Here is a 25,787-nt window from a genome sequence, read left to right as displayed (position 1 = left end):
TATCATATAGTTGGAAAGACTGAAATTCAAAGTAGGACAAGTTGGTAAGTGATGAGAGAGGAAGGGCCTGTGAATGGTAATAAAGATCAAGAAAGGAATATGCTGAGTCCCCCACCGGGACTAAGGACATGAGAACCCAGGAGATGAAAGGAAATGCAGATCCAAAGTGCACAATGCAACAAGTGGGCAAAGCTGAAATACTACCTGAGAGGGGTAAGACTATGATGTGTATAGATAAGAGAATGGGAAATAATGATAAGAAAGAAGGGTGCTTTTTGCTTAGTCATATGGGAATTCCTCTGTCAAATGGAAAAGTAAGTAGTAGTGTAATGTTCTCTTCAAATTATAATTGTTCTCTGTGAGCAGATCCCTTTGGGGAGCTTCTGGAGGCAGCCTTAGTTTCAGTTCAGTTCAATAGTCCCAAATGCAGCCAGAAGTTAAAGTCCAGATCCTTTATAGTGTCTTCCAAAATCTTATCTCCTTCACTTGGGGCTCACCTAGTTTTCTCTCCTTGGTTCCCGAGAGCTCTTGTCCAAATGTCTCCAGCCAGCACAAAGGTACAAGTGAGAATGAATCTTGACTCTGAATCTCCAAGAGTATGGGATTGTGGGTTTCTGTGGGTTTGTGAATCTCCCGGAAGTCAATCCTAGTTGTGAATCTCCTGGAAGTTCCCTGAAGTTCTCTCCAAGTTCTGAGAGCTTTTCGCTTATATGTTCCACACTGAGTATACACCAATCATGATATCACGAGGAAACCATTATTTGTGGTAAGATTAAATCAATGCTAAATTAGACTTAACCATTGTCTTCTCAATTCCACTCAGTACTTTGTTTCAAGTTCTGGCCCATAATATCTCCTTGTAGGTCAGATCAATCATTCTGAACCATGCTAAATTAGATAATTATTGTCTCTATTCATTCCAGTGACTTAGCACCTTGTAAGAATACTAACATAGTAGGACTTTGCTAACCATAGCAAAGCCATTTCTCTTTCTAGTAGCAAAGAGAAAGTGATATTAGGAATTGTGTAAATGGCTTTTCCTATGTATAAGATCCCCTAAATGTAGGAGATATATTATCTAATCCTTTGGTGTTGGATCAGGTCATTAAGTTAAGTGAAAGCTATAAGAAACTGTGATTGTGTCAGTCTGATGTTCTGGTTCTAAAGATGAATGACTTGGTCTGAGACACCACAGCTGGGTTCCTGAAAGGATGGCTTAATGTCTGAGGTTCATGTCCTGAGCTGTGTTAGTTGTATGTTAGGTGCATTGGTCCTGGACTGAGTCCATTTTAGCAGTCTGCAATGGGTCCAGTTACAGCACAATAGATTTCAGCTATAGTAATGATGGAATGAGTTTAGACAGAGAGTGATTTTATTCTAACAGCAATACTAAAGTTTGCTCAAAGTTTGACGAATTTAACTATAACATCAAGCATTATTCAATCTCAAAGTGGGCCTACAAGGAATCTCAGGTGGGCCTTATACTGTCTCAGGATGTTTGTGGGAGTTATGAAGTATCTCTGCAAATATCCCCTGGGTATCTGGATCTGAGTAGCACCTCCTCTTCTGAATAGTGACAAGTGTTCTACACCATTTATGTCTTTCCTCTTTGCCTTAACTCTAATGTCTTTGTATTTTTCATTCACTTTATAGATATGGGACCTGGACACATAAGACCTTTAAGAAGTTGGGAATCCCAGGACCATCACCTCTTCCTTTCTTTGGCACTGTTCTTTCGTATAGGAAAGTAAGTTTCTCTGAATTCTTCTTGAGATTTTGGTGCAAATACCAGCTCTGATGCTTATTACTCATGTGACTTTGCATAAATCAAATTTTCTCCTTCGTCCTCAGTTTCCTCATTTGTAAAATGAAAGGTTTGGACATTGAACTTCAGTAGGTACTGGGTTACTTATACTGTGAATAGAAAAATTCTTATTTTAAATAGGTTTTAAGAGCAAAAGAAAAAGGCATTAAAGTTGAAGTCTGGAGATCAACGATTGTGGAGAAATCTTTTTCTGCTAGAGAGATCAGGAAAGACTTCTTGGAAGTGACCACATTTGAGTTGGGTCAGATGTCAACAAGTAGAAATGGAGGTGGACACAATCTCCAGGCAAAGTGAAGAGCATAGCAAGAGTGTTAATATACAAATATTTTATATAAAACTTCCTAATAAATGGCATTTGTAATATTATTCATTATTAAGAATTCATGACAATATCTGATTTCAAAATTTTTTTGCAGGGTTTTGCAGATTTTGACTTCGATTGTTTTAAAAAATATGGGAAAACATGGGGGTGAGTATTCTATCTACACATTTCAATAATCAGTTATTCAAAACTTCCCACTCAACTCAAAAACACTTAAAAAGATTGAGGTATTAGAAATCTGTTTAATATCACAGAATTTTAGTTCATATCCATAGCATATAGATGCTATAATAGAAAGCTGACATTCTCCTGAAATTATCAAATTCCTTAAAATGTTTTCTGATCTATCTTCTACTCCCTCAACCCCATATTTACTGAGTTAGAAGATGATGACATTTACCTTAATCATCACTGTTGTTTCCAGATCATTTTTCTTCCACTATCTCCCTGATACTTTCCTTTTTGCTGTCTTCTCATTTCCACGTAATTTTCCCAACCTTTTCTATGCTATAGTGCCAGGTTGACCATCTTCTCCTTTACTCACTCTTTGCTCTTGGCTACCAAAAATTTCATTTTATAGTTTGACCGTGAAATTCCTCAACCTCTGTAATTCCTCAACCTTTAGAATTCCAAAGAGTTCCATGTCCTATCTCTAATTAGAATCTTCATACCTTTGAACTAATAATCTCACCTAAACCAAAATTTAGAATTGAAATACCACAGTTTAGCCACCAATTTATTTCCTTTTACCTGTCCCATTCATCCCCACTAAACTGACTAGTCTTCACTATTATTGTATGTGGTAGTCCTTGACAGTTCCTATTTTTCTCTTCTACTTCCTCCATATGGGTTTTATTTGTTTCAGTGCTTTGTTTTGACCCTATTGTTTGTTACTTTTATGCTTTACCTCTTCTAGTATTTCTTCCACCAGTCCCAATTTCCAAACCCTCATTCTTGGCTAAATCCTAATAACAGATTTCCATATTACTAAAGATCAATAAACTATTTGTCTCCCAAAATTCCCACTTGGCCAAAAGAGAAATTGGGTCAATTCCACCCAATTCAAATTTATAATACATAGCTTTATCTGGAAATCTAGATGACACAATGGTTAGAGTGTCAAGTCTGGAATCAGGATGACCTGAATTCAAATTTGTCTCAGACATTTACTAGCTGTGTGTTCCTGAGTAAATCCCTTATCTCTTTTTTCATCTTTTCTGGAAATGCCAAATTACTCCAGTATCTTTGCCAAGAAAATTCCAAATAGGGTTATGAAGATGTGCACATGAACAATAACAATAGTATTGTATTATATTTTTGTTAATTTTGTAAAACTTTTTTCCAATTTAATTTTAACCTGGTAACCAAGAGTTTTAAAACTGATTATAGATTATTTATGAGTTTGAAACCTCTGATCTATATGGTTTTCTATTTTAATTACATTGAGGATTATATTCTTTTTTTTCTGCCTTTTATCTCATATTCATTCAATTTCCTGGAATTTTCAATTTTATATCTGTAGTATCCCTCAAATCCCCTTTTATATTCCTATTGCCACAACTGCCAACACTAGTTCAAGTTTTTATTACCAGTTATATAGATTATTGTTGTAGCCTCCTGATAGAATTTTTTCTTGCCTTTGCTTTCCTTTCTACATGATCCATTAAAATTATGTATTTTTAATTTAAAATTTAAATTCAAAATAAGAAAAAACAAAATAGAAAAAGAAAGACATAAAAAGAAAAAAATATTGTCATGTGCTTAGCAAACCATAATGGTACATTCAAAATATACCAATGAATTTACATTTCAAGAAAGCATATATAATAATAGATGACATTGTATTCATAATTATCCATTTATTTTCTGTTTCCTTGTAGGTTTTCTTTTGTTCTCTGTTGTGTACTTTTTAGATTATTCTTCCCTCCCCTTCCCCATCTCCCTAGCAGGCTATATCTCAGCATGAATATATGTATATATGTGTATATATATATATGTGTGTATATATATATACATATATATATATACTTTCACAGACAAATATACAATGCATACACCTATATACACACACGTATATATATATGTATGCATATATACACATACATCTAAAATATTAATGTGGTTCATATATAAATTTTTCTCTTGATTGATTCCTTTTTTAAGTTTAACTTTGTCTGAAATCAATTACTACCTCTACTTTTTTCTAACAAATTGTACTCCTGATCATTGTTATTGTGTTTGTGTACATATTTTTCTACTGCTTCTAATTCTTCTATTTTACTTTTTTCCTCCAAATTTATTTTATTTAAAGAAATAGAATAAGAAAAAAAGAAAAACAAAAGGAATATAAAACAAAATGAAACAAAGCAAAAAGAAAACATTGTCATGTGCCCAACAGAATATCAGGGAGGATTCAAAATATATAAAAACAAATACCAGTTTGAGAAAATATATATATTAGTATAAGAAATTATATTCACAAGTGTCCATCTTTTCTTTACTTCCTTGTTAATTGTTTTATTCTCTGCTGCACACTTTTTTTTTTTTACTTTATTCTTTTCCCCCTTTCATTCCCTTACTTCTTCCAAGCAAGCTATATTTAACAAAGGATATAGTTAACATATTTAATATGTAAGGGAATGCCTGCCATCTAGGGGAGGGGGTGGAGGGAAGGAGGGGAAAAAATTCGGAACAAAAGGGAGTACAAAGGATAATGTAAAAAATTACCTATTCATATGTACTGTCAAAAAATGTTATAATTATAAAATTAATAAAAAAGAAAGGATATAATTATATGTACATTTATAGATATATACATATACATATACACATATTTACCCTTGCACATAGACATACATGTAGCTTTCATGTTCCTGCTAATCCTTTGCTCTAATTCTGCTCCTAACTTACCTTCCTTCCCCCAACTCATGGATCCCTTCATTGTCTTCTTCCTTCATCCTTTGCTTCCCTACCACCCATCGCTCTCCCCTTATTTCTTTATAGATTTTGGAAAGTGCTATAATCTTCATGGATTATATGTAGTATTGTCTATTTAACCCAATTCTGATATGAGTAGGTTTTCAGAACTATGAGCCTTCCTCTTCCCTTTAGTGTCTATTCTTCCTCTGCACCTCATTTGGATGATATAATTACTATTTTTAACCTCGTCTGCCCCAATCTTACTTTTGAGCTGTTGTTTCTTGTCAATCTTGAGCATATGTTATACATTTCCCATGTAAAAAAAACAACATAAAAAGTTTATTCATGTTGAGTTTCTTAAAATTTTTCTTTGATATTGGCTCCTATGTTAGAGTTTCTGTTAAATTAGGGTTTGTTTGATAGAAAGTCCTGGAAATCTTCAAGTTCATTGAACATTTGTTTTTTCTTGTTTGCTATTATAGGTATTTGTAATAATATATATGATATATATATATATATATATATATATATATATATATATATATATATATATATATATATATATACATATAATTATGATTTTTTTTGGCCTAGTTCTTTTAATTGTTGGATAGATATGATTCCAGGACCTGTAGTCTTTTATTGTGGCTGCTGATAAGTCCTGACCAATTCTAATTGTAGATCCAGCATATTCGAATTTTTTTCCTTATTTCTTGCAAAATGTTCTCTTTGATCTGGGGATTTTGAAATTTGGCAATAATATTCTTAAGTGTTTTTCACAAAGGATCTTGTTGAGGTGGTGATCAGTGGATTTTTTCTATTTCTACTTAACCCTCATGTTCTATCAATTCCAGGGCAATTTTCTTGCATTATTGTGTCAAAGTTTTTTGGTGTTTTTTTTTTTGTTTTTTGTTTTTTTTTTTTTTTGGTCACAACTTTCAGGCAGCCAAATTATTCTTATATTTTCTCATCTTGATCTGTTCTCCAGATCTGTCATTTTTCTTATGTTTCACATTGTGTCTTATTTTTTCATTCCTCATAATCTGTCTTGGCATTTCTTGGTCTCTCATAGCTTCACTGGCTTCCCCTTGCCCAATTCTAATTCTCAAAAAGTTATTTTCATTTTTTAAACTTTATCTCATTTTCTAGTTGATTAATTTTTTCATAATCTTATTTTTCTTGGATTTAAATTTTTTTTTTTAAAAAATGTTTCCTCAATGTCACTCATTTGACTTCTAAATTCTTTTTTGAGTTTTTCGATAAATTGCCTCTGGGCAGGGGGGCATTTCACATTACTCTTTGGGGTGGAAGCTTTTTTTCCTTCAGTGTCCTCCTTTGAAGATGAATCCCTATCTTCCCTTTTACCATAGAATGTTTGAATGGTAGGGTTCTTTCTTTTTTGTTGGCTCATTTTTGCTATTATTGTACTTCATTCAAATAGCACAATTACTGTTTTTACCTTTTCATTCATGGGTTTGCTTTAAAAAATATTTTTATTTATTTAATATTTCCCCCACATTTAAGACAGCTTTTTTTTTTTTTAACATTTTTTCTTAAAACTTTTGAGTTCCAGATTCTCTCTCTAATCTCCACTCCTCGCACCTATTAAAAAAAGTCACATGTGAATATATGCAAAACATTTCCATAAAAGTCATGCTGTGAAAGAAAACATAGATCTTTTACCCTAATTAAAAAAAACCTTCAAAAAATTAAGTGGGAGAGAGGAAAAGAGGAAGAAAGAGAGAGACAGAGACAGAGAAAGAGAGAGTGAAGGTGGGAGGGAAGAACTATGCTTCAATCTGTATTCAGACACAATCAGTTTCTTCTCTGGATATGGATAGTATTTTTCATAATAAGTCCTTCAAAGTAGTTGTGGATCACCGTACTGCTGAGAATAGCAAAGTTACTTACAGCTGGTCATCCTAGAACATTTTTATTACTTTGTATACAGTACATTTCCTTTTTCTTGAGTTTGTGGATGATTTTTCAAGGTTTTTTTTTTTTTTCCTGAGAGCATCCTGATCATTTTTTCCCACAGAACAATGATATTCCATGACAATCACATCATGATTTTGTTTTTTAGTCACACCATACTCACTTCTTCTCCAATCTTTCTACTTGATTACTGAATTACTAATGACAATCTTGGACATATAGTTTATATTTCCATGTATAAAGCATAAAACAGTTTATCCTTATTGAGTCCCTTGAGATTAGTCTTTGCTTTTAAATAATAAATACTCTATTGAGCTCTACTTTGTTTGAGACAAAGTCCTGAAAATCTCAGAGTTCATTGAATGTCCATTTTTTCATTCAATATTACACATCATTTTTGCTGCATATAATAATTTCATCTGCAACCTTAGTTCTTTTGATTGTCAATATATAGTATTTCAAGACTTGTAATCTTTTACTGTAGCCACTGATAAATCCTGTACAATTGCAGAATAATCTTTCATGTGCAAAAATCTGCTTATTTTTATACTTCGGCACAAAAATCCTCCCTGGCTCCCTATTGCTTTCTAAGTAAAATTAAAACATTACCGCCTAATACTCAAGACTTTTTATGGCATGTTTTTATCTCAACTTGCCAGGTCTATTTCTCAATACTTTTCTCTATACACTTTCTTCTCTAGCCCCCAGCTTCTTAAACTGTAGTCCATGACCCCATATGGCATCATATAACTGAATGTAGGTATCATGAAATTATGCTTTCTTATCAATAAATGTTTGATTTGCACCTATTTTATATACCTATATACCTGGGGTCCTGTAAAAATTTCTTAGGCAAAAAAAGATCTTGCAAATGGAAAATGTTTAAGAAGTCCTGCTCTAGCCAAACTGATAATTCTTTGGCTCCCAAACACATTTGCCATTTTCAAGTTATTTTAACTCCAACTGTTTTCTGTCATTGAAATACTCACCTCCCTTTCTTTTCCTCCTGAGTTGCTGACCATTCTTTAAAGCTCAATTCAAATGTTCTATCTCTTGATGAAACTATTACCTTTTCCCATCATACCTCACAACAACAACAACAACAACAACAACGACAACAACAACAACAACAACAACAACAAACCTCTAAGGTTGGTTCTATTCTCGTTCTCATTTTGCCAATAAGGAAAATGAGTCTGAAAGAGATTAATGACTTTCATGGAGTTACAGAACTAGAAAGGATTATAACCAAGCATACACAAAGTATTTCATAAATATTCTCTGCTAAATTTTATTTTAGATTATTGGTTCACTTTCTCATCTCAAATTAGAGAAAACATAGGGGAGCAGTGAGCCCATGATCATCAATTTATAGTTTCCACTTGCAACCTCTGTTTCTGACAGTGTAATTTGATGACTAATATAACTTGTTCCATCTGGGGAATATAGGTTTTTTGATGGCAGGCAACCTGTATTGGCCATCATGGACCCAGAGACTATCAAATTAGTGCTGGTGAAAGAGTGCTATTCTGTCTTCACCAATCGTCGGGTAAGTGACAGTAGAAGAGTAGTGCTATCAGCAATGGGAAAAATATGCTTAAGCATTTTAAGAGTCACAGAGTTTTTAGACCATCTATAAATAATACCATCTTCAGTGTTGATATTCTTGCAGAAGAACCAGCAGGCAGGCAAGTACATTGTTAAGGCAACGTACCATAAGGGAGAGAAAGAAGGCAGCTTTTGCTGGGGGCTTTGAAATCCCAAGTATCCCCTGGTACCAAAAAACTTGGGAGTGTCATTGTCTCCCCAACAAATAGACTTGCTTATAATGCAATCCCCAAGGCCATTATTAAAGAGAAAGATCACAGTGTCAAAAGGGCCTGATTTTCTCACCTACAAAGGCAATAACTGCTGACCAGCTGCCTCTAATAGACAGATGGGCACAGGCAATATAGTCCTAAAAGTACTCCCAAGAGCCTTTTTCTGCTTTTGGCCAGGCATTCCTAGTCATAATACTGGGGAAAAATCCTCAGGAAGAGATTCTGACTCTCCCCACCAATTATTATCTCACAAATAATTGTCTCACATGTGACAAGCCAGCCAGAAGAACTGAAACAATTGATGCCATGTGGTAGAGATAAGAGGTGATATATACCAGGTGTGTCAAATGACCACCATGACTTTATAACACTTCACCTCAGACACTGTGGGAGACAGCCCAGATATGTCACCCAGGAATAGCAATTTTTTAGCTTAGTACATCCCACCATCATCCTGGGAAGAACTTTTGTAGTGACATAGCCTGGAAACTGTTCCTGCAGGTACAACAGATCCAGAAAAGAATCTGTAAAAGAAAATTCTTGTTACCAATGTCCATGGGATATGTCAGATAACTATAGATATTTAGAAAGAATTAGTTTTTGTATTGTAAAATATAATAGACCTCTAGTTCTGGTTCCACCATTTAATATAACAATGTTCTTGTCTTTTATCTTTTTTTTTTTTTTTTTTTTTTTTTGCTAGAATTTTGGTCCAGCTGGGATTTTGGATACTGCTATCTCAATTGCTGAAGATGAACAATGGAAGAGGATTAGAACAGTGTTGTCTCCAACATTTACAAGTGGAAAACTCAAGGAGGTAAAGTGATGAACACTGGTCAGATGCGAGAAGGGATTTCCAGGAGAGACTAAAAACACTCACTCACTCACTCACACACACACACACACACACACACACACCACACACACACACACACACACACACACACACACACACACACACACACACACACACACACAAAACCAACTTCTAATTATTTTCTCTAGTTAAAGCCTAATTAATAATCCAGAAAGTTTGAGCTTCTCTAATGGATTATCTTGTTTCCTAATTTTTTTGTGATAAGATGGAGAGAACACTGTTTCTGGATTTAGATAACCTAATCTCCAGTGTCACCTCTCATTCTTATTACCTGATTGACGACAGCAAGTCACTTAACCATTCTGGCTATCTTATTAAAAATTCATTAAAAAATGAAGCAGTTTGACTATATGGCTTAGAAGTCTTTATATGTATAATTCTTTGCATGCTAAAAGAGATAATTAAATTTCTAAATACTATTGTGCTTCTTCTGTCTTGGGAAATCTGGTCTGTTCTGGAATTGGGTTTTCTATTTGTAACTATTGTCTTTTGGCATTTAGATGTTTCCCATCATTAACCAATATGGAGATGTTTTAGTGAAGAACATGCAGAAGGCCGCAGAGAAAAGCAAACCGGTGACAATGAAAGAGTAAGTATGGTGCAATAGTTGTAGGAATGTGAGGAGCTACAGGAGACCCTACTTGTCTAAGCCTGCCTCTTGCCATCTTTCCCTGAAAACTGAAGCACCAACTTTTAGTTTTTTATTCGAATTTTTAAATCTTCCACTTCTTTTGTGTTTATCTTATTAATATTGATTTATATATGTATGTATTTATGTATATATGCATATCATCCTTATTTGAATTATAAACTTCTTGAGATCAGAGAATATTTTTACATTTTTCTTATATCCAATAGCACATAGTAAGCACTTAATAATACTTAAAAGATAGCTTATAAATTGGAAGTAGAAAGTATTCACAATGTGAGGAAGAAAATGCACTTCTGATTAAATAAAAGAAACAGATTTTTCTAATAACTTACAAAGAGGGAGTGATAATACAAATCAATAATACTATGCATTTTATCCTATGAATTTCCAACCTATCATTTATTCATTTGCTCATTTATTTATAAAATGTTTTTTGGACTTCTAGGTAGTTGATAAAAAGAATCAATATGTTTCTGAAAAATCTCTTCTAGTAGATGCTACTGACTATTTAAAACTCTGACCTGTGTGCCTTGCTGGGTTGAACATAGAGCACTATTGGCAAATCTAGGCAGGCCACATTAAAATGTAATTGGGAAATATGTAATAAAATGAAAAATACAATAGAACATAATAGTTTGTGGTGGTATGATTTCAATATATGACCCAGAGATATCCTTTGGAATAGTTTAATGACCCCAGTTTTTATGCACTTTGATATCAATGCTTTAGATGCCTTTGCTGAGAGATGTTCTGAATCTTTTTTTGTTTGTTTTGTTTTGTCTCTTTAGCATTTTTGGAGCCTACAGCATGGATGTGATTACCAGCACTTCATTTGGTGTCAATATTGATTCCCTGAATAATCAGAATGATCCCTTTGTCAGAGAAATTAAGAAGTTAATCAAATTCAGTTTTCTGGATCCACTCATACTTACAATTAGTAAGTTTGTTCTTCTTTACAGAAAAGAATAATTAAAAGTTCAGTGACCCTGGCATTCCTGAAGGTAGCTCAATCAATTGGACCATAAATATAGTGATGGACAGAAATTTCGAAATCGTTAATTCCAAATCCTTTGTTTAATAGAGAATTAAAATATTACATAGAGATATTATAATACAATCTTAAGAATTTTGGAGAAATTATTTGCAGATTGGGTCAGTCATATAGAGCTTTATATTTAAATTAGTGATAGGCATAGGAAGCCTAATTTTGGAGAGAGATTTCCTTCTACTTTTGGTCTTTTTGTTGACCCACATGTGTTAACAAATTGACAACATCAAAAAGGAAATGAGGAAGCCCTATTACAATTTGTATCTTTGGTACCATCTCCCCATGTACATTCCAAATAAAAATGATAACATCTATTGTAAAATTCTACAGTTTCATAAAAATTTTTGGTTTTGTTTTCTTCAGCACTCTTTCCGTTCCTTGTTCCTTTGTTAAAAAAATTGGATGTAACTGTCTTTCCAAAAGAAGCAACAGATTTCTTAGCAAAGTCAATCAAAAAAATAAAGGCAGAACGAAAGACAAATACACAGAAGGTAAGTAGATCTCTCCAATGTTCAAAGTAACAATATGTGTACATTATAGTTGTATTCATTATTCTCAGAATAAAGCAAACAAATCTTACGTTTCATTATAATTTTTATTCAATTCCAATTGCGAATTATTTTTTGAGGACTTACTGTAACATGAAGAAGTGTCACTTGATGGCTTCTAAGTTTATTTCTAGTTTTATTTCTATGCTTCTATTATTTAATATTTGTCAGACCGAGTGATATGTGTCTCTGAGAGTAGAAAGAGAAAAAAGATGCTTTCCAAGCTCTTAATTAATTTACATCCTCAAAGGCTGGATAAGACACATACCAATATTTTACTTCAAATTATTATATGATATATAGCAGGAACCCCAGGGAAGAGCTTTATAAGCTCTCAAAACAGGCCATGCTAACAATACAAAGATTATAATGATGTCAACAATGTTGTATTTAAATTCTCCATGTGGGTTTTTGGCACATAGTTGGATCCTTTGTGGAAGTACTTTGGGTAGAATTCTAATTCTGTCACTATAGTAAAGCCAGAATATCTTTAATCCTACAGATCTTCACTTGTTTATCCTTCAGTAGAGACATTAATTTGCTGTGTTCATAGCTAATTTGTGTGTTCTCAAATGTTTTCTCAGCACTATTGCTTTCTTTTGTTTTTTTTTTTAGCACCGGGTAGATTTCCTTCAGCTTTTGATGGATTCTCAGACTTCTAAAAATTCAGAGTCGCACTCTCATAAAGGTAAGTTGGGAATGAGGGCAGTAACAAATTAGAATCGGTTAAGCAATCATCTGTGGACTTATGAAAAAATGTCCAATTTTCTTAGATAATATACCAAATGGAAAAATGATATAAATGACAACAGTATTGATGTTATAAGTTTTTAAGATTTGCAGAGCACTTTGCATATATTACTTCATTTGATTTCATACCAGTTCTGTGAATTTGGTGTCATTTTTATTTCTCTTTTAGAGAAGAGGAATCTAAGTCTGAGAGTTTAAGCATCTTTCACAGGATCACAGCTAGTAAAACACTGAAGTAGGATTTGAAATAAATTAGATTGGACATACCTCTAACTCCGATACTGTATGATATCACCTAGCCATCTCAGAAATATGCTTGACATTTGTAGATTGAGCCAGATAGAGACAATTTTCAAAACTCTATTTGAATTTGTGATGGTAAAGTTAGTTTGAAGCCTATATGGTGACATAAAAGTCCTCCTTTCATCTCATACCAAGGACAACATGATGCATAGTGAAGTGGGAAAAGTTTAATTTGTGTTCTTATTTTAACTGTGTCACTAAGTACATGTATAATGCAGGGACATTACTTTTGTTTTTTTGGCTTACTTGTCATAGGCAAAACCAGGGTATTAGCCCAAGAGACAACTCAATTTTCTCCTAGCTCTAAATTTTGTAATTTTACTCTATTCTCTGGTATATACCATGTTTATTTGTGTTCAGCTAGCATAGGGTAGTACTAGATCTGAAATTAGCAAGACACATCTTCCTGACACATCAAATCTTGCCCTTACGAGCTATATGATTCTGGGCAAATCACTTAACCCTGTTTACCTCAGTTTCCTCATTTGTTCAATGAACTGAAAAAGTAAATGGCAAACCACTCCAATAGTAAGAAAGAAAAGAAAAAGAGACTGATCTGAAAATATGTTTTTCTCTTTCAAGTTAAAACTTGTGGAAAAACTTCTCAAATTATGTTATAATGAGAAATATTCTCATTTACCCATAAATAAGATACAGACTCTCCTAAGCTCTCCTAGGCTTTCTTCAAAAGCTCAGTTTCAGGCAGGAAGCAGGAAGAGGAAGAGGGAGTGGAGTTGGGACAGATTCTAGTCTCAGGTTCAGTCACTTATTAGATCAATAACTTTGGAGCAATTATCTTATCTGAAGGATGGAAAGAACCATTCCTGAACCAGCAATTTCACAGACTCTTTATGGTGGGCAAGTGAATAATACAGGTAACTTAAAAACACTACTTAAAAAGCAATACTTATTGTTACCTTCTGGATACTTTTCCTTCATGGAGACCATCAGAGATAGGAATCAGAGGTATGTCATGGAAAGAACAGGAACTCTGAAGTGTGAGGACCTGTGTTCAAATCTTAACTCTTTCATTTATGAGAGAAGCCAAAATTTTTATTGAACTGAAAAATCAGGATGTTGGAATACATTGCTCTTGGGGTCCCTTCTAACTTTAGTTATGGAATCACCCTTCAAAGTCCCTCCTTCATACTTGCTTCATTCTATATACAACTACCCTACTACAGGCCCTCTGGACGATTGCTAGACTCTCCCAATTTGTTTTTCTATGACACAGTGTGTGAGAAAGAAGAGAGAATACCCTGACATGAAATGTCATTTTTATCACACTTAGAAACAAGTGAAGATGAGATAGGTGGGTGGAAAGAGTAGATAGAGAAAAAATAAGGTTGAACAATTTAACAATCTTGGTTAGCCTTAACCTTTTTTCTTGCCCTGTGATGATATATGTGGGTGGAAAATTCCTATTATAGCAATGAATTTATTTCAGATCTTATCTAGGTATTTTGGAGAGTCAGGTAGAGGTTCTTAAATTCTTGTGATACACTTGAATGGTATAACAAAGGTGCGATGCACCCAAAAAGAGGACTTTGGGAACTGAGTGTTGATCACAGCATAGAATTTTCAGCCTTTTGTTGTTATTTTCTTGCATTTTATTTTCTTTCTCATATTTTCCTTTTTGATTTGATTTTTCTTGTACAGCAAGATAATTGTATAAATATGTATGCATATATTGGATTTAACATATATTTTTACTATGTTTAAGTTGCTATGTAGGGGAGTGGATGGGGAGAAGAGAGGGAAATTGGAACACAAGGTTTTGCAAGGGTTAATGGTGAAAAATTATCCATGCATATGTTTTGAAAATTAAAAGGCTTTAATAAAAAACCCCAAAGGTATGATGACTTTGTCTGAATAATTTCCTTGCCTCGATTTCAGATCTGAGTGATGAGGAAATTCTGGCCCAATCCATTATCTTTCTTTTTGCTGGCTATGAAACCACCAGCTCTGTACTTTCTTTTCTCTTTTATCACCTGGCCACCAACACTGAGATCCAGAAAAAGCTTCAGAAGGAGATCGATGAAGTTTTGCCCAACAAGGTGAGAAAATGAGAGGAATAGAACTATTTGCTCTTCACTCCCAGCTCCCTTCCTGTTCACCTGCTTGCCTCATCTCCCAGCAGAAACTTTGTCAAAATCACTTCTGCTGACTGTCTCCATCACTTTTAAATCAAGTAGTATAATCACTATTAGGGGAACATTTAAATACTTACTTCCCTATCAAATTAAGGGATAGCCTTTAGAATGTATTGGGAAAAGTCCACTTAAACAGTAATGAGTGACCAAACCAGAGTGGTGGCAGTAGGAAGGAAGAAGCAATAAATTTGTAAAAGTGTCTAGCTTACTGACTACCTAGTAAACTAAATTTGAGCTCCTTATAATGGTGCTGAGAACAATCTAGAGAACATAAATGAAAGACAATTTGCATCTCATCTTGATTTGGGACCAGATCTTTTTCGTATATTACTCATTTTCTTTAGTATGCAAGTGGCCAAGATATTTCTTTTTTTCCCACGGAGATAGGTAATGACTGTGAAATAGGAATTTCTTCCGTATTCCAATCCCCATAATATTCTCTATAGAAGTATCAGAACAGAAGGATATGATGAGAGTTGCTCTTCCAAATAATTGTCTATGTTATCTGTTATGAAGCACACTGGGAAAGCCTCTCTGCTTCAACCCCAAATATCTTTTCTACATACTGCCATTACAGATGTGCCCCATGAGTCTTTTCTGTTGTGAAATCCTAAAATATTAAACTATTAAATATTATCAGAGCATCCCCACATTGATGGTGAGTTGACAGTGAGGACTTTTAGATTCTGGAGAAAAGGCAATCATTTTTGAAAGGGATAAGCAGAAATGACAAAAAATGGAAGCAAGGGAACAATGAAGATTCAGAAGGGCTCTTAGGTTCAAGTGTATCTAAAACAAACTCAACTGAGATAAATTTTGTTTACTATTCCACTCTAATTTCATAGTTAGTCTAGTAGTTATTCCAAGAGACAATCCAGAAGAACAAAAGAAAACAAAACTTTCTTCACTGAGGTCAAGAGTTTTGTTTCAGGCTCTATAAGCATTATATAAATTCAAATCTCACTTTGATGGAGCTCAAAAGTTTCAAACTACTTTATTAGCACATTGACCATGCAGGGACTCCCAATATTCCATACGTTCAATAGCAAATATATTTTTATAGTTTTCCTCCAGAAGACATTATTGCTCTAATATTGGGTGACCAATATGATGGAGTTGGTATAGTATCATTCTAAGACCAAGTAAGTAAAGGTAGGTGTGATATGTCACCTTAGTACTTGGAATTGTTCTTTTTTCAGGAAGCAGTCACATATGATAACCTGTTGCAGATGGAATACTTAGACATGGTGATAAATGAAAACCTCAGGCTGTATCCCATAGCTGGCAGGATTGAGAGGGTTGCTAAGAAAACTGTGGAGATCAATGGACTAATGATTCCTAAAGGCACAGTGGTGATGGTTCCACCCTTTGTTCTTCATCGTGACCCAGAATACTGGCCAGAGCCAGAGGAGTTCCGCCCTGAAAGGTAAACATTTAGTTTTTAAATAAGGGAAAAGGTTACTCAATGTGGTCAGTTGAAACAGTGTAGAGAGGATATTGAATTGGGAGACAAGATCAGGTTTTGAATCCTGGTTTTGTGTCTTGCTTAGATTGATGAATTTGGACTTGTTACTTAAATTCTCACATAACTCTGCATAATGCCTGCAATAGCTATTTCAGCAGCTTGGACAGAATCACTTTGCATTATTGTTCTTATTTTATGAAAAAAGGAACTGAAGCTTATATACATTAATTGACTTGGCATTAGCCTTGCAGCTAAGTGTCAGAAGTGGGCTTTGAATATTGGTCTTTGTTATAAGTTTCAAGTTGAAAATGAGGGTTTGAACTATATGCCCTCTGAGTCCCTTTGATTTTGAAATTTTATAACCTCTATCTCTTTTTCATTATTCTATTCTGTAGGATGTCTATTCAAAGGTCAATAAATAGAGATGAATACAAGTGTGTGCTTATTTCCATGAATCATTTTTTTGTGGATGTGTTTTAAGCCCTTAACAGTGATTAAATTTTTAGGGCATATCAGACAAAGAACATTGTGCTAAACTCTGAGTCAGGAAGATTTGAATCCAAAGCCCACTTCTGCCGCCACTTAGCTATATGTCTAAGGGCACTAATGATCATTTTCTACATAGTGACTCTTCAAATATTTTATTCTCTCTTTAAACCTCCCATTGCTACCCTTCTTGTCACTCTCTCAGCTGAGACCCTTATTTTATATTGTACTAAAATATCAGACAATTCACAGTGAATTCTTTTCTTCCTCTTCCTCATTTCCCATTACTTAGATGCCTTCTGCTACCTTTTTCTTTATACATGTATCTCATGTTGAAGTAACCTTATTCCTTCCCAACACTAACTCTTCTACTTGTTCAAGGGATCCCATCTTTTCTAACAGATTCTGTCATTCCCATTCATACTTAATTTCATTCTGCCCCTGTTTATTGACTCATTTCCTACTGCCTACAATATGGCCACATTTCTTCTATTCTGAATAAATCCTGACTTGATCCTTTACTTCCTTCTGTTGCCCTATATCTCCTTTGTCCTTTGTATCTAACCTCAAAAAGTTTACTATATAATAAAACGGTACAGAGGTTACCTATAATAAGTACTTCCATTTTCTCTTCTTTTACCCTCTTCTTCTTCATTTTTGAATTTTAAAGAATCATGTATACTCTTTTGTTATTGTTCAATCATATTTGATTCTTCATCACCCCATTTGGGATTTTCTTGACAGAGATACTGCAGTGGTTTGCTATTTGCTTCCCCAGCTCATTTTACAGATAAGGAAATGGAGGCAAACATGGTTAAATAACTTTCCCAGAGTCACACAGCTTTTAAGATTTGAATTCAAGCCTTTCTTACTCCATGTCACGCTTTCCATTCACTCTGCATTCCACAGCCCCCCAAAATTTTTAGGCTAAAATGCAATGCTTTTGTAACAGATAAACAATCTCATTCCTTATATTTTCATTTCTTATATTTCTCAATAATTTAAGAATATCTACTATCTAAACAATATTGATATTAGAACATGTTGTTGAGAGTCTATTGATATTTTTGACTTTCAAGTGTAGTTTGGGATTTTCATGATCAGAAAGAATTGCTCTGAAGTCAAAGTAGGTACTTTAGATGTTGTCACTATCTTTTTAAGAAAGATCTCTTGATATCTGCTTTTTGTCTACTTTTTATTTTTACATGTATTTTTAACATTTTGATTTCCAAATTTCCCCCCTCCTTCTGGCCTTTAACTTGTCCATTGAAAAGTCAAAAATATGAATCAGTTTTATATGTGAAATCATGAAAAACATATTTCCATTTTAGCTTTGTGTAAAAAATCAAGAAAAACAAAGTGAAAACAATGTCCCTCATCTCATTCAGAGTTCATTATTTCTGTCTCTGGAGGTGAATAGCATTTTTCATCATGGTAACTTTAGAATTAATTTTGGATCACTGTATTAAGCAGAGAAACTAAGTATTTCATAGTCGATTATTATTACAATTTTACTGTCACTGTGAATAGTTTTCTGCTTTTATTTACCTTACTTTGCATAAATTTACGTAAGACTTCCCAAGTTTTTCTGAAACCATCCCCTTTTTCTTTGCTTTTAAGACAATAATATTCTATCACAATCATAGCACAATTTGTCCAATCATACCTTTTCATTTGAAATTTTGCCACCATAAAAATATTGCTATAAACATATATGTCCATATGGGTTTTTCCCTTTTCTTTGATCTCTTTGGGATATAAATATAATATTGTTTTTGCTGGATCAAAGGATTTACAATTTTATTATTTTTTGAACATAGGTACAAATTATTTACCAGAATGATTGGGACAATTCACAACTCTGCCCACAGAGTTTTTGTTGAACCTTTATTTTTTTTTCACATTGCCTCCAGCTTTGATCATTTTTTTTTTAATGTCAAATTAGCCAGTCTAATAGGAGTGAAATGGCAATCCAGAAATGCTGCAATTTGAATTTCTCAGTAGTTAGAATATTTCCTTTGACTATTGATAACTTTGAATTAGTTTTCTAATATGTAACCAGTCCTACATTCCTGTCATAATAATTTTTGTGATATATTACATTCTAGTATTTTAAAATTTGGCATCAATATTCATTAGAGAAAATTTATCATAGTTTTCTTTGTTTTTGCTCTCCTTGGTTTAGAAATCAAGACTATATTTATGTTACAGAAAGAACTTCATTGAAGTCATTCTTTAACTATTTTTTTTCAAGTAGTTTACATGATATTGGAATTAAGTGTTCTTTAAATATTTGCTAAAATGCACTTGTACATCCAGGTAGGCATATGAATTTTTTCATAGAGAGCTTAATTTATAGCTTGTTAAATTTCTTTTTAGAAGTTAGCATCAATTTAAGAATTTCATTTCCTTTTATATTAATCTGTGCAATTTATATTTTTGTAAATGTTCATTCAATTAATGTAAATTATTAATTTTATTGGCATATAATTGGAAAAAATCCTCTCCTAATAATTGCTTTAATTTTATCTTCAGTCATAGTGCATTAAATTTTTTCTTTTTAATGCTTATAATTTGTTTCTCTTCTTTTAAAAAATATTCAAATTAAGAAATTGTTTATCTATTTTATGTTTTTCACAAACCAGATCTCAATTTTATTTTTAAAATTAAAGATTTCTCTCCTTTTATTTTTTTAGGATTTTATTTTAATGTTTAAAAGGAAAATTTTAATTTGTTCTCTTTCTAGTTTTTTTTTTTTTTTTTTTTTTTAAGTTTCCTGTTCAATTCATTGATTGTGTTTTGTATTGCTTTGGCTGCATCCCTTCGATTTTGGATGTTGTCTCATTTTTTGTCATTATCTTTAATGGGTTTAAAAAATATTTCTATGATTTGTTCTTTAATACATAAATTCTTAGGGATTATATTATTTAATTTTCAATTAACATTTAATCTGTTTTAAAAAGTCATTATTAAATGTAATTTTAAAATTCATTATGTCCCCCAATGAGCATTCATTATGTCTTATTTTACACATTTGTTTATGATGATATTATTGTGAAAATTCCATGTATATCTGATGAAAAAAAAAGGTTATTTTCCTTTACATTCTCATTTAATTTACTCCAGTCTTATCATATGTGTTTTTAGAAATTCTATTAATCTTTTTAACTTTATTATGTATCAAAATTTTAATCTAATTTATTTTATGAAAAATATTTCTATATTGCCTTTGAATTTGATGTTTGAATGTCTCATTTTCTATTTATTTCTGGTATCTTCATCAGGAATACCTGGAATTTTCCTATTTCATTTTTTGTTTTATGAAAACATACACATTTTTTCTGGATTTGTAATTCTTGGTTGCAATCCTAGTTACTTGATCATCTGGAATATAATATTTCCAGTCCTTTATTCCTTTAACTTGGTAGCTGCTAAATCTTGTGTGATGCTGACTACACTCCACAGTATTTTGAGGTCTTTCTTTCTAGATTCTTCCACCTTTTCTTCTTGAATTGGCTATAATATTCCTGACAGTTTTCGTTTTGAGATTTTTTTGGAGTTGATCAGTGAATTCTTTCAGTTTTTATTTTGCTCTCTGATTATGATATTTGGGGAGTTTCCCTATATAATTGAATGAAATATGAAGTTTACGCTCTTCTTTTTGGATTATGGGTCTCCTATAATCCAAGAATTTTAAAATGATCTTCTAATTTGTTTGCAAGGTCAGTTGATTTTCTTATGGGATATTTGCCATTTTCTTCCATTTTTTTCATTCATTTGACTCCATTTTATTTTTTATGATGTTTTATTGCTTCTTTAGCTTCCATTTGACCACTTCTAATTTTTAAAGAATTACTTCATTGGAGTTTTGTACCTCTTTTCTCTACTTGGCCAATTCTGCTCTCAAAGGAGTTATTTTCTTTATTAATTTTTTGTGTTGTGAATTTGCTTTTCACAATTCTCTTGTATTGCTCTCATTTTTTCCCCCAAATTTATTTAGTTTTTGAAATATATTTTTACTTAAAAAAAAAAGTTTCTCCTTTTGTTTGCTCTTCTGGGAATTCTTTTGGAGCTTTTGTCCAATATAGATTTTTCTTTGAGGTTATGCTTATAGATTTTTTATATAATTTTTTTCTACTGAGTTTACATTTTAAACTTCCCCATCATCTTCATAGCTTTTTTAAGATCAAGTTTTCCCCCTAGTTTTTACATTTTTTTCCTTTGACTTTAAATTTTCTGTTACAGTTGGATTCTGCTCACTTTAGGGGTGAAAAGTCACCATTCTAAGTAAAAAAAAAAAAAATTTTTTTGGCCTGTTGGCTTAATAGCATTTCTTGAGGATGACTAATATCTTTTGCCTCTTAATTTCATCTTCTTTTTTCACTTTCCAACCTAATTTCTTTTCTTTTACAATTTTGAACAATCAGGTTCAGTAAGGAAAACAAAGAGAGCATTAACCCCTATGTATACCTGCCCTTTGGTGCTGGTCCTAGAAACTGCATTGGGATGAGATTTGCACTTATGAGTATGAAAGTTGCAACTAGCCGACTCCTGCAGGAATTTACCTTCACAACTTGTAAAGAGACACAGGTAAGGAGTCATATGTTTTGTCTCAGTACTTATGATAATTTTTTTCCAAAATGACTTTCTTTTCTTTTTTTAACTTTTATTTATTTATTTTATTTTATTAAAGCTTTTTTATTTACAAAACATATGCATGGGGGTAATTTTTCAACATTGTTCCTTGCAAAGCCTTCTGTTTCAAATTATCCCCTCTTCCCTCTACCCTTCCCCTAAATGGCAGGTAGTCCAATACATGTCAATTATGTTAACATATGTTAAATCCAGTATCTCTCTCTATATTTATACAGCTATCTTGCTGTACAAGAAAAATTAGATCAAGAAGAAAAAAAAAACTGAGAAAGAAAACAAAATGCAATCCAAGAACAGAAGGAGTGAGAATGCTCTGTTATGGTCCACACTCAGTTCCCACCATCTTCTCTCTGGGTGTAAATGGCTCTCTTCATCACTGAACAACTGGAATTGGTTTAGATAATCTCATTGTTGAAGAGAACCATGAATGATTTTATTTTCAAAGTAGAGAAATGGAAGATGGTACAGTAAGCAGTAAATCATCATAGCTCTTCCACATTCACCTGTAATTAACTATAAAATTATGTCCCAAAACAAATCCTGGAATAACAGAACCAACTAAAAAGGGGTGAAGCAATCTTTGAACCCAAGAGACTTGAAAGAATAACAGTAAAGTTTGTTTTACTTGGGTAAAAGGGGAACACAGTCCAGCACAAGAAGTATTCCAAGAAGCAAGTGGAAAGCCCCACTTTATCAAAAACAGATAACTTTCAGAGGCCAGACAACTAATGTTTAAGTCTAGCAGCTGGGAAACCCTGAAATAGTCAATAGCCCTCTGACTTCAGCACATGCCAGACACCAGTTTTAAAGTCCCAGTTTTGCCTCCACTAGACTTCCAGAGTTCTGTGGCCTACATCAACAACCTGCCACACTCCCATCACACCCTCTCAATATAGCACCAGATCTAAGGATTCTTGAGGGCCTCAGGCAATATCAATGCAACACTAGACACACAGCCAGAGCCTGACTCACTAGCACAAGAAATTTCAGAGTGCCCCTTCCACTCTAGAAGCAGAGTTAAAATTTAGAAGAAAAAAAAAAACAAATAAAAGAAGATGCTCAATAAACAACACAAGCAGAATCTCTCTATAGAAAGTTATTTTGGTGACAGGGAAGATTAAGAAATAGACTCAAATGAGGAAATCTGGGAAAAGAAATGAGTAATGTAAGAAAATTGTGAAAAGAATCAACAGCATAGAAAAAAAAAAACCAACTCTTTTTATATTAGAATTAGCCAAGTAGAAGTAAAAACAAAAATCCACTGAAGAAAACAATTCTCTAAAAAGTACAATTGAATTGTCAATGTTGTAAAGTTACCCATGCATATATCCGGTAAATTTAAAAAAAATTATTAATTAAAAAAAATACAATTGGTCAAATTGAAAAGGAAGTACAAAAAATAACAGGGGATTACAACCTCTTAAAAGTTAGAATTGGGTAAGTGGAAGCTAATGATCAGATGAGAAAACAAGCTCAACCAAACAAATTCAAAAGAATAAAAAAATAAAAGAAAATGTAAAATACCTCATTGGAAAAACAACTGACCTAGAAAAGAGATCCAGGAGACACAATGTCAGAATCTGACTATCTGAAAGCCATCATCAGGAGGAGGAATAGACAACATGCTTCAAATAATTATTAAGGAAAACTGGCAGATATTCTGGAACCAGAGGATAAAACAAACATTGAAAAAGTGTGAACTGATCTAAAAATTCTGGAGAGGAATTTGTAACTCTATCCAAAGGGCAACCAAACCATATTGATCCAGCAATACTACTACTAGATCTGTATCTCAAAAAGATCATAAAAGAGAGAAAAGGACCTATATGTGCAAAAATATTTATACCAGCCCTTTACAAGATGGTAAAATATTGGAAATTGAGGCGATGCCCATCAATTGGGAAGTGCTGAACCACAATTGAATAAGCTGTGGTATATAAATAGAATAGTATACTGTTGTGCAATATGAAATGATGAACAGGCAGATTTCAGAAAACCTGGAAAGACATGTTGATTCTGATGCAAAATGAAATGAACAGAACCAGGAAAACATTGTACATAGTATCAGCAATATTGTGTGATGGCCAACTATATATAACTATATTCTTCTCAGCAACACAATGATGCAAGACAAATACAAAGAACTTACAAAAGAAAACACTATCCATATCCAGATAAAGAACTGGTGGATTTTGAATGCACATTGAAGCATATTTTTTCACTTACTATAGTATTTTTTGTCATTTTGTTGTCCTTTTGATCTGTTACTTCTTTCACAACCACAACTAATATGGAAATAAATGTATTTTACATGATAGCACATGTATAACCTCTTTCATATTGCCCACCATTTTAGGAAGAAGGAAGATGAGGGAAAAAGATAGAAATTTTGCAACTCATAATTTTGTAAAAATGAATGTTAAAAATTGCATCAGCATGTAATTGGGGGGGGGGAAAGTACTATTAGAAAAACAAAGTAGAGAAATTTCCTATGCTGCATGACAAATTTAATTCAACACAATTGGCATATTTAATGTGAGCAGGCTATGAAGTGTTAATTTGCAGTTATTAAAATGGAAATATATAGAAGGCCAGTAGAGAAATAATTAAAGTATCATTGGCTGCATAACTAATTTGAATTAGCTATAATGGCAACATTTTTTTTTTTGTTGCAAACAATATAGTTTTTGAAGACCAAAATATAGCAGGCCTTTTAAAATTTTTTTAATTCCTCAGTTTTATGAGAAAAAGATATTTAATGTTACTGGTCATGGGATGAATAAAGTCTCTTAATTTCAGCAAGAATCTTGAATTTATTTTATAATTGGCTAGTATTAATAAAAACCTGAATATATAGTTAATACATATTGATTGGTTGCTTGTCTATTTTGTGATAGTTTCTATTATAATGTGATGGGATTCTATTATAATAATATTCTAACTATTTTGTCTTCATTTGTATAATCTTTTTTTCCCATAAATATCATAAACATTTGTAACTTTTATTTCTCTCTTGTTTGAAATTGGTTACTTATTGAACTCTAATTTTCTTTACTGTTGCAGGTTCCTCTGAAGTTAAGCAATCAGCCACTCCTTGCACCAACTGTTCCCATTGTTCTGAAAGCTGTACCAAGAACCAATAAGGCAAACCAGAAATAAAAATTCTTCTCATTCTATGATTTCTCTTCTGTTGTGCAAAGACACTGGATCCTAGGACTTCAAAAGTTACTTTACCTTATGAAACAAACAAGGAAAAAAAATAATTCTTTCTTTTTAACCACAAGAAATGAGTACATTTCAGATGCTCTTTTGGAGATCTCCATGTCTGATGACCATTGTATAATATTCAGTGGTATCAAGTATTATATATATTGATCCAATTCATCAAAAGAAAAACCTCTCAAAGTTTATTGTCATTTGATATTACTAGATTTTCGTGATTCAATGAATGAACATAGAGAAAATCATGAATTGAGTGCCTGTTCATTATTTTTTATCAATATCCTTGACAATCACAATTAAGGTAAATTGGTAATATTGTGGGGGCATATTACTTATTTTTAATATTTTGTAATTAATTTAAGCAAGCTATTTTTTACTTTTTTTTCATTTTTTTCTTTTGAGTGTGTTTTCTTTCACAACATAAGATGATAACATGTTTTGTGTGATTGAACATGTATAACCAACCTATGTCAAATTGCTACCCATCTTTGGGAGGGAAGAGGTGAGGGACATGGAGAGAAAATTTGGAACTCAAAAGTTTTTTAAATGAATGTTAAATATTGTCTTTATATGTAACTGGGAGGAAATAAAACATTATTTAATATTCTGCATTTGACTCTGTTGCTGTAAACTACTAAAGATAATTTTTGGAATCTCTTATTTAATGTCTGGCATACCTTAATATCATATAAGTATCATTTAGTTGGATGGACAATCAATTGGTTTTGATTTTCCTAATCTTTTTGGCCAATTAATTGATGAGACTATTCATACAAAGACCAGTTTAACCACTGATGATTCTGGTAAGG

At 32.8% G+C, this 25,787-nt stretch overlaps 1 protein-coding gene across 1 annotated transcript in view; it reads left to right on the top strand.

Annotated features, from left to right (window-relative positions):
• LOC141550490 (cytochrome P450 3A4-like) overlaps window positions 1-25,587 on the top strand; it is a 34,453-nt gene extending 8,866 nt beyond the window's left edge. Inside the window, exons 2-13 of the mRNA XM_074281205.1 lie at window positions 1,654-1,747; window positions 2,242-2,294; window positions 8,451-8,550; window positions 9,525-9,638; window positions 10,199-10,287; window positions 11,139-11,287; window positions 11,762-11,889; window positions 12,562-12,634; window positions 14,896-15,056; window positions 16,352-16,578; window positions 21,531-21,693; window positions 24,820-25,587. Of these exons, the coding sequence (XP_074137306.1) occupies window positions 1,654-1,747; window positions 2,242-2,294; window positions 8,451-8,550; window positions 9,525-9,638; window positions 10,199-10,287; window positions 11,139-11,287; window positions 11,762-11,889; window positions 12,562-12,634; window positions 14,896-15,056; window positions 16,352-16,578; window positions 21,531-21,693; window positions 24,820-24,915 (1,447 nt within the window). The 3' untranslated portion in view covers window positions 24,916-25,587. The remainder of the gene's footprint in view (window positions 1-1,653; window positions 1,748-2,241; window positions 2,295-8,450; window positions 8,551-9,524; window positions 9,639-10,198; window positions 10,288-11,138; window positions 11,288-11,761; window positions 11,890-12,561; window positions 12,635-14,895; window positions 15,057-16,351; window positions 16,579-21,530; window positions 21,694-24,819) is intronic.
• The last annotated feature ends 200 nt before the right edge of the window (window positions 25,588-25,787 follow it).

This window comes from Sminthopsis crassicaudata, chromosome 1 (assembly GCF_048593235.1).
Source record: "Sminthopsis crassicaudata isolate SCR6 chromosome 1, ASM4859323v1, whole genome shotgun sequence".
In the NCBI taxonomy this organism is placed as follows: Eukaryota; Metazoa; Chordata; class Mammalia; order Dasyuromorphia; family Dasyuridae; genus Sminthopsis; species Sminthopsis crassicaudata.
Note: the sequence above shows the minus strand (reverse complement) of the source record. Positions and strands in the feature narration are given on the sequence as shown.